This window comes from Nicotiana attenuata, unplaced genomic scaffold (genome assembly GCF_001879085.1).
Source record: "Nicotiana attenuata strain UT unplaced genomic scaffold, NIATTr2, whole genome shotgun sequence".
Lineage (NCBI taxonomy): Eukaryota > Viridiplantae > Streptophyta > Magnoliopsida > Solanales > Solanaceae > Nicotiana > Nicotiana attenuata.
In genome coordinates, this window is record NW_017670995.1 from 70806 (window position 1) to 81249 (window position 10444).

General features: G+C 37.0%; 1 protein-coding gene across 1 annotated transcript; it reads right to left on the reverse strand.

The window, feature by feature from the left end:
• Positions 1–400: 400 nt before the first annotated feature.
• Positions 401–4775, reverse strand: LOC109245077. The gene is made up of 6 exons (XM_019367773.1): positions 4662–4775; positions 4478–4544; positions 3153–3383; positions 2903–3093; positions 2678–2774; positions 401–825 (listed from the first exon to the last, which is right to left on the reverse strand). Exons 1-6 carry the CDS (start codon positions 4773–4775, stop codon positions 401–403), a joined length of 1125 nt encoding a protein of 374 aa, XP_019223318.1.
• Between the last annotated feature and the right edge of the window lie 5669 nt (positions 4776–10444).

Sequence of the window (10444 nt, forward strand, 5' to 3'; positions counted from 1 at the left end):
TCCACGTAAAAATCCTCCGCCTCATTTACTTACTGCTTTACTAAGTGTGCTCAGCAGAATCTTGTAGAGGACTAGGTACTCTACGATTTGGTGGATCCATACAAACTAACACTATATAAATGTGTTTTGTCTTTTCATGGAAGATTGGATTTGCTACAATTTGTATTGCAGCTTTACTGTCACACACCAAAGTTATAGTAAGCTCAATCTTCACACCAAGTTCACTGAATAGTCCTGCCAGCCAGTTAAATTCTGCTGCACATGAATCCATGCTTCTAAACTCAGCTTCAGCTGAAATCCTAGACACAGTGCTCTGCTTCTTAGATTTCTAGGATATCAATGCACTTCCAAACTTTACCAAGTACCCTGTAACTGACCTTCTAGTTTGTATACATGCCCCTCAGTCTGAATCACAAAAGGCACTTAGTTGATCTGAAGAGTCTGCAAGCAAGAAAAGGCCCAAGCCAGAAGCTTCTTTTATGTACCTTACAACTCTCTGTGCTGCTTCTATGTGAGACCTCTTAGGACAATGCGTATACTGACCGAGAACTTGAACCACAAAAGCAATATCAGGTCTTGTCATAGTAAGATTTAGCAGCTTTCCAACGAGTCTTTGATAAACACCAGGATTGTCAAGATTTTCATCTGTTTGGACACTGTCACTCTTGAAGTGATTGTCATACTCTACTGAGGTTAGCTTCTGATTCAGTTCTAGTGGTGTTCCAGCTGGCTTTGCACCACTTAAACCAGACTCGGAAATTAACTCTAATGCATGTTTTCTTTGGCACATAAGAATCCCTCTTTTGGACCTTGCAAACTCAATTCCTAAGAAGAATTTGAGCTAACCTAGATCTCCTTCATTTTGAATTTCTTCGTAAGATCTGATCTAGTATTGCATAATAATTTCTGATTGTTCCCACTAATGAGGAGATCATCAACGTAGGCCAATATGACAACTGTAGACATGTAATTTTTGACTCTCCCCAAGATTTTACACATTTTAGCGTAAATATTTAGTTTAGGTTTAGTATCGCTCTCTTTTACTTTATCACAAAAATGAAAATTTCAAAAATATTTTTTTTATTTAGCTAATTATTATTTTATCTAGTTACTTTTAATTTATTAACTTACATAAAATTCAAAAATACAAAAATAGTTCCACTTTATTTTCAGGAATTTTATTTTAATTTTACAATGATTTTTTCTATTTTTATCTTTTAGTATCATATTTGAAAAATACCAAAAATAAGTTTGTTTTAACGGTTAATTTTATTTTTATAGTTATTTTACTTAAGTAGGATTAATTAGTAAATGGTGTAGTATTTTTGGTCTTGTTTTAGAAGAAAGAGTATGAAATTTGGGGCTAATTTTGTTTGGTCTTAATGGAAAAGGCCCAATTTCGGATAGCCCAAAACATTGAACCCATACCCATTCCCCATTTGACCTAGCCTAATTCCTACCCCTTATAAAATAATACCTAATTCCAAAATCAAAGGTCTAGACCTAGACCTAGCTAAAAAAAAAAGATCCCGAAGGAAGAAAAATTCAGCCATTTTCCAAAGGAGGAGCTTCTTCTTCTTCGCTGAAACAAAGCCCTCAACGACCCCTTAATCTCTCTTCTTCACCGAATCAGCAATGAAAAATTACCTTTGTTGCAATTTTCTGTAGTTGTTCTATTTGTTCGAAAAAGCTTAATCACCGCTGACATTGCCCTGCTGAGAATCCATCTTCCCGGAAACTAGTTGCCTTTACCTTAATATTCATTGATAAATGGGTTAATTGCTCTAAAAGTAGAATGCAACAATCAGGCCCGATAACTTTAGAATACTTAAGTAAGCTGGCCCGCCTTTTTATAAGATAATTTATTTCTTCCACAACTTCTCATAATTCATGGCCTTCACGGACAACTGTCACTAATTTAGGAAGATAAACAATTCATGAACACTTTATAATGTTTTAGGTTCGCTTTTAACTAATCAAAATTATCGTGATTATGTACACTCGCGTGACATTACGATTCCAAAATCAGAGTATGCATTCGCGCAACTTGGACTAAACTTTCTTAATAATAATAAAGCATTATTAATTGTGGACACGTACGCGTGACATGATTTTTGACGCGCCAAATAAATGGGTACACGTACGCGTGACCTGTTTTAAGATAATTTCTTAATTAAAAAAGGTGAATGCACGTAAGTTCTAAAATAAGTAATTAGATAATTTAATTAAGCCAAGTATGATTAAAGCGACCGTGCTAAAACCACGAAACTCGGGAATAACTAACACCTTCTCCCGGGTAAACAGAATTCCTTACCCGGATTTCTGTGTTTCGCGGACAGTAAAACAGAGTCAAACTTCCTCGATTCGGGATTTTAAACCGGTGGCTTGGGACACCATAAATTATCCCAAGTGGCGAATCTGAATTTAATATAAATAATCCTGTGTCGATTATAACTTAAACTGAAAAAATTCCTTTATTCCCCCTCGGGGTAAAAAGGGAGGTGTGACAACAACTATATCATCTCCATCTTTCTTTGTGAACAAGGAATAATCATAATGACTTTATTGAAAGCCCATGTTGAGTAGAGCTTCTGTCAACTTCATATTCCACTGCCTAGGTGCCTACTTAAGTCCATAGAGAGACTTATGTAGTTTGCGGACCTTCTTCTTAGACTACCATGTCTGGCAAACCCCTCAGGCAATTCCATGTAGACTTCCTCAGTGAGATCTCTATTTAGAAAGGCATTGTGGACATCCATTTGAAAGATCACCCACTGTAAATCAATAACAGATCTAACAGTTACTATTTTGGCCACAAGAGAGAAAGTTTCTCCATAGTCCAATCCTTCCTTTTGGCTGTAGCCTTTGGCCACTAGCCTATCTTTTAACCTTTCCACTTCACCAGAGGCTTTGTATTTGATTCTGTAAACCACCTGCTTCCAATGGGAGTCTTCCCTGGTGGCAAGTCAACAACACTCCAAGTGTGGTTGTCTTTAAGTGCTGCAATCTCCAACTTCATTGCTGCTATCCACTGAGGATCGGATGCAGCTTCTTTGAAGGAAGTTGGTTCTGAGAGAGCTGAATAAGCTGGACCTATTTGTATGATGGATCAATAGAAGAGTAATCCACATAGGAGGATATAGGGTAAGCACAGTTAGAGCCTTTGGAAGTAGTGACATAGTTTTGCAGCCAAAGAGGTGGCTTGATTGGTCTAGAAGACCTTCTTTGTTCAGTAGGAGGCTCAGCAACTTGTGGAGGAGGTACATGTGCAGTTTGAGGGACATTTGGCAAGTGATCAACAATAGAATGAATCATAGAAGAATCTTCTTCTGAGATTGTTGTGGAATGAGGGACTCTCTGAGAGAGATATGTAGGCATCTGATCTGAACTGGAGTCAGTAGACAGTTTTGTTGAAGAAGAAGAAGAAGAAGAAGAAGAAGAAGAAGAAGAAGAAGAAGGAGTATTGCTCAGAGCAGGAGAGAGCAAGTCTAGGATAGGAAATATAGGACTTCCAGTAGTTGTGGCATGCTTAAAAGGAAAGATATTCTCCTAAAACACAACATTCCTGTTGACAATGAATATTTTTGAGTGCAAAGTATACAAAAAATAACGCTTCTGAGTGGAAGAGTATCCTAGAAATACAACAAGTACTGCTATGGGTGAGAACTTATCCTGTACTTGGGGACAAGTTGCATAGCACAAGCAGCCAAAGACTTTGAGATGAGACAATGAAAGAGGGTGAAAATGTAACATCTCAAATGATGATTTGTATCCAACAACTTTAGAAGGAAGCCCATTGAGTAAATATACTACAATAGTAACATATTCTCCCCAAAATACCAAAGGCATAACAGCTTGAAATCTGAGGGATCTAGCTACTTCCAAGATGGTTCTATGTTTTCTTTCTGCTACCCCATTCTGTTGGGGTGTATAGACACATGTACTTTGATGAAAAATACCAAGATTAGACAGTAGAGTCTTAAATTCAGTGCTAAAAAACTCACTTCCATTATCAGTTCTTAGAAACATTACAGTAGCAGAGAACACATTTTTTATTTGACTAAGAAAGCTTCTTAAAACTACAATAGCTTCTGACTTAGATTGTAACAGAAATCCAAATATACCTTGTGTAATCATCAACTAAGGTAACAAAATATCTCTTACCATCATGCGTGGGTACTTTGTAGGGACCCCATATATCACAGTGAATTAGCTCAAATGCTATTTTTTTTAGTTGTACTGCTTAGCTGAAAGGGCAGCTTAGTTTGCTTTGCTACTAGACACACAGTGTAGTGATGAGGCTCAACTGTTGTGAGTTTGCTGAGCTCTTCTACTTTCTTTATTATATCTAAAGGGGCATTTCCTAACCTTCTATGCCACAAAATACTAGAAACAGAAGTACAGGAAGAGACAGACATAGAGTTTATTGTGTTAGTATACTTATTTATTGCCTGATATAGATCTTATTTTGGAATACCTCCATGTAGAATGTACAGACCATGTTCTTCTCTACCAATCCCCTTCACCTGACCACTGAAGAGGTCCTGAAAAATACAAAAATCAGGAAAGAATCCAACCATACACTTTAGTTCCTTAGTGAGCTTTGAGACTGACAATAAATTGAACTTAAAGTCAGGAATGTACAGAACATTAGAAATCACTTGATTACTTAATATAGATGTGCAGCCTGTGTGAGACATTGACACAACATTTCCAGTAGGCAAATGTACTTTGTTTGCTTCTGTACTTGGAAGAGGTCTATGAGAATGCAACATCTAGAAACTTGAAGTCATGTGATTTGAAGCCCCAGTGTCAACTATCCATTTACTATTGACACACTGAGACAAAAGCATTCACATGATTTAGAATACCTACTGCAGCAACTTTGTTGGATAAGTCTGATCCTTCTAAACTTCCTCTAGAGAGCAGCTGAACAATTTGCTAGTATTGCTCAGGAGTGAAAATAGGAGCTGGATGTGACATCTGCTGAAAAGGAGCAGGTTGATTCATTTGCTGTGTAGCACCTGAACTAGATGATCCAGTAGCAGTAAGAGTCATACTAGCAGCCATATTACATCTCTCTGCACCTAAAGCTTCTGCATTACCTACACAATTGGCATGTTGTACTGTACTAACTCCTTTTCTTTTGGCTTTGAAATCAGTTGGATACCCAATTTGTAACAATTGTCCTTTGTATGACCCTTGTAATGAAAATATTTACACTGAACTTGATTCCTTTTAAGTCTATAGTTTCCAGCATTGTTCACATTCCTACTTCTATACAGGGAAGCATTCTCCAAGGCTTCAGTGACCTAAGCAACTTGTGTTGTGCTTGTGAGGTTCCTTTGACTTTCCTGATCTACTAACAAAGAGTAGGCCTTTTTTATACTTGGTAGGGGAGACATCATCATAATTTGGCTCCTAGACTGGGAATAGGATTCATTCAACCCAGTGAGGAATTGAAAAAGTCTTTGATATTCAAAATGTTGAGGATACTGTTTAGATTTAGGAAAGGACAACCAGGACAGGGCATGAGAGCATCAAACTCATCCCATAGCTCTCTAAGTATTGAAAAATAGTCAGTCACAGTCATAGTTCCTTGGGTCAGGGTATGAACTTCTCTATGCAAATAGAGTATTCTCGAGCCATTTGCTTTATCAAACCTCTTCTTCAAATCTTCCCAAACTCTATGAGCACTAGATGCATACAACACACTACTCAACAATCCTGGTCTAACAACATTCATTATCCATGAGAGAACTATAGCATTGACTTTCTCCCACAGATCATGAAGCTCAGGTTCAAATTTAGATTTTGGAAATCTCCCATCGACAAAACCTAATTTACTTTTACCTAGCAAACCTATTCTCATTGTACGACTCCACAAGGCGTAATTGTCTGATCCAGTTAGTTGAAGAGAGATCAGAGAGCTACCTGGTGTGTCTGTTGGTTGCAGGTACAAGGGGTGATTGTGATCAATTGTAGGAAAAGTTGCAGTTCCAGCCGTGAAATTGTCAGTAGTAGTCGTTGCACCAATTTGCTCATCTTCAATCGCCATTGTTGACTGAAAAATTAGCTTTGAAGTAAGCAATTAGAAAACCCTAGCTTCAACCAAACGTTACTCTTGTTCAATTCAGCTCGCAATTGCAGAATTGAAGTAACAAAGAAGACTTGATTTTGCTCGCAGTTCGTTTAGATCTCAACTGGTGGCGCTGATACCATGTTAGCTGCCATGGGTGAGAGATCTGGGCTAGGGAGAAGAAGAATCTAGAAGAGAGGAAATCAGAGAAAGGCTATCTTTGTTTCTAAAAAAGAAGCTTAAGGCTAACTGTACAAACGACCACTACTTATAACAAACTCAAACTAACTTTCTTAACTAACTCACTAACTTTAGTTTAGCATTACACTTTATAAATAAACAAAGGTTAAATATGCTGATTAACATAGTTCCCTACATGATATTGTGATAGAGTAAATATTTGTACAGCGCCTACGTAGAACGTACATAAACAAAAAACAATTGCCATGTTTCTCTTTAGATAGACAAAAAATATTTTGGGTCCAAATTTGAGCCAGAATTGATTCCAATATAAAACTTAAATAAGGAGTTTTTTTTTGTTTCCCACCCGGTGTCCTTACCCGCATTGGAGCCCGACTATATCCGGATTCGCGCCGCGTAGGGCCCCTTTCGGGGGAAAGCGCTCCCTGTATATTTTTATATGCAAAATATCTTTATAAAATAGCATATATATGCATATATAAGTATGTCCAAGCATCTTACTATTTTTTCCATAATTTTTAGGGCTTTTAAACTGATTTATTTCCCTTTTCCATCTATAAAAACCCAATGATTATTTCCAATATTGTTATTTTGGTAATTCATTTATTGGAATTTTATATTTATATTAAAATATGGCTAAGGTATTTTTTTACACATTTTTTTTACAAATGTATTTGGTATTTTTAAGGATAGAATTGCATAATTACAATATTAGCCATTTTTAGGTTTAAATTCATCTCATATTCCTAAAAGCAGATTTCATATTTTTAAATGGATAATTATGTATTATAGATCATTTTGGTGCTTTCAATTTATTTCCAGAAATCAATTTACCATTTTTTATAATTTTAAAAGAGAAATTGGCTATTTAAATAATAGCCCAATTCGTTTTAATTTTAGCCAAAAATCTGACCCTAAATTCGACCCCAATTTTCGGCCCAATTTCAATTAAAACCCGACCCAGGCCCCAATTACCCCTACCCGACCCAAAACCATATTAAATCCTGGTCGTTGATCTAAAAGATCAACGGCCCTCATCCGTTCTTACCATTTTAAGCCAAACGACCTCCCCCCAAACCCCTCATTTGCCTCACTCGTCTCTATCTCTCTAACCTCTGGTTCCCTCTAGAACCTTCCCCCCTTCCCCTCCTCTCCGATGAGTTCTCTTCATCTTCTCCGGCCACCTTCTGACCTGAATCCATGGTGGTTTCACCACCCACCAAGCCACCTATGGCCCCTCACGTTTGGTTACTGAATTTTCATGACTTGACCACGAAGAGTTGGGTCTAGACCTCTGTCGATTCAAGTTCCACGGCCATTTCCGGCCTTGCTCCGGCAAGCCGTGTTTGTTCGAGCCTGGCCTCAACTCCTCCTGCTTAGATCCAAGCCTTTTTCACCGTTTGGGTTCCTCTGAAAACCCTAGCTTTGAGGTTTTTCTGATCTCTTTAGATCTGTTCCAGATTTATGCTTTCCCTAAGTTTCTAAACGATTTTCTGATTTTTTTTTTCAAAAGAAAGTTATGCTTTCAAAACCTTTATTTTCCTATCTAGGGTTTTGAGTTATGTTTCTCTGATTTTCTTGTGTGTTTCTCTGATTTTCTTCTTATCTTGTGTTTTCTCTACTATGTTTCTCCTACCGTGTTCTTGTTAAATCTCTTCTACCATGTTCTCTACTATGTTTCTCGTACTGTGTTCTTGTTAAATCTCTTCTACCATGTTCTTCTATTATGTTGCTCCTACTGTGCTCTTGTTAAGATTTCCCTACCATGTTCTTATTTTTTTTCTCTTCTACCAGTTCTTTTACTGTTGTTTCGCATATTATTTTTTTCTTTGTTTCTCATGATTTTCTGTTACTGAAAATCATGTCGAAGGTCCCAGTTCCTTTTTGAGACCTTTGAACTTGTTTCGACTAATATCTTTTGCTTTCTTGATTACTCGCCCTCTCATCTCGGCACTCGATTGATGGTAAAACCCTAAAAATTAGGGGGTTCATCCGGGTTTGAGAACATTGGCTATGTGATATGTTTGCTCTTCATCTTTAAAGCTGTTTGATTTCAGGAACCCTAACTATTTCGAGGTTCTGAACTTGTTTCTCAACTGAGTCTCGAAATTCTTTGTCTCAACCTCTGTCTCTTTAAGCAATTCTGATTTTCCACTAAAACTTTTCTAAGGTCTTTTACACTGGATCTTTTGTATGCTACTAGATGCTACTTCTCTTCTACATTGCTAACCTATTTGACTACCATGCTCCTATAATCTATTGTGTACTGATTTTGCATTGACACGACATCTTCTTAATATGTTTGTATGCTCTTTATATGCGCTGAACTTTCCCTCTAAAATGGCTTTCAAATTTTGATTAGTTTCAGACTTCTTTCTGTATAGGTTTAATTGATTTCTTTCCTTGTTTGCTGATTTCCCTATGACTCGAATTAAGTTATTTGACTTTCCTTAACTTTTCTGACTTGGTTCATTCATGGACCAGTGATTACAAAATCTCTGATCTTTGATTTACTGGCTACTAATTGATTTCTCTTACCTTATTTATGCAACCGTGTATTTCAAAGCTCTGCCCCTAAAATAAACTTCTATGTATTTACCCCTACTTGCCTACTTTGCACAAAATGCTTTTTTGATTTCTTTCCTTAAATAACTTTTACCGTTTGAATCTGAATTCCTTAATTAAAGAAAATCTTGTGTGATCGATTCTTAATTGATATTCAGTTCCTTAATTGTTTTCTTACCTTATTTCTGCCTGATTTTCACATTATAAATGCATGACTCTTTCATTAACACGGGGCACACTCATAGTCTTTCAAAACTCACACTTACACGCAATAGTATTTTCTCTTATTGTCTGCATCGTGGCCTGTTTACAAGACTTACTGCTTTTCTCTACTTGCTTCTTTGTAACTGGTATGTTCTGATTTAAGTTTCAGCACCATAACAATGTGTTTATCCCTGTCTACTTACTGCTTTTGTATAGTTCAGCATTACTGATTTCTTTTCCTGCCTGTTCTGTTACAAATCCCTATTCCCCACCCCCTTGTGTGTTTAAGCTATGGTTTGGAGCATGGCAATATGTAAATTGTTGCCCACAAACCAAACCTGATCCCTTGGGATCCTAGCCTCTATTAATGTATGTTTGGACAAGTTTATGGTATGCTAGCATTCTCCATTGCTGGGCATGCCCACAGCCTGCCCTTGCCTCATTCAATTTCCCCACTCCCCTAAACTCTTATGTGTACGTATTTCCCTCTCCTTTTCCCCTTTCCCTCTCAGAATTCTGTTTCTGCACTTGCACTCTCTCTTAGTCTTTAAGTTCTGCCCCCCTCTTGTGAGCCTTGCCTTGGGACCTTGAGTTTCCTCTGAACTTGGACACTTGAGGGCTGACCTTTCCACACTGCACTTGTGTTAATCTGGTAATACATTTGGGTGTGAGCATTGTCCGGAGTCCCTTTGAGGCTCTTAGGGAACTTTGACACACTCAAATGGGAGAAAGGCTTTGGATCATGATATTATGGAGTTGTTTTACCTCATATTTCAGACTTGAAGTCTGAATCAGGCTCTTCTTGGTTGTACTTGTATTTGTATTTTTTTTCTGATGTATTTTTTTTTACTTTAATCTGGGCTATAATAACTTATAATAAACTCTTGGGGACGGCTAGTGAAAAGGGCAGGTAACTATGCATGCAAAGGGTAGATAGCATGTCTATAGTTATTTTGAATTCTGCATATTCAAATGCATATAAAAATCATGCCTATAGGTACCTTTGAATAATTTCTGCATATAGAAATCATGTTCATAGGGTTCTTAAAGTAATTCTTGCATTTAGAAATCATGTTCATAGGGTTTCAAGCAATTCACGCATATAGAAATCATGCCTATAGCTCTTCTAGATCCTATGTATTCATTATCATCTAGAAATTATGTCTATAAGTATCTGGAAATCTGAATTCTGCATATGCATATAGAAAATATGCCTATAAGACCTTTCAAATCCTGTATATTCATATGTTCATCTTTTCATCATGTTCATAGGTTTAAAACGAGTCTTCTACATTTTTATACCATATCCACAAAAGGCTTAAAACCAACTACGCATAGAAAGTATGTCTATAGGAACTATTAATTGAATCTGAATCGCTTCATTCGCGCATAGAG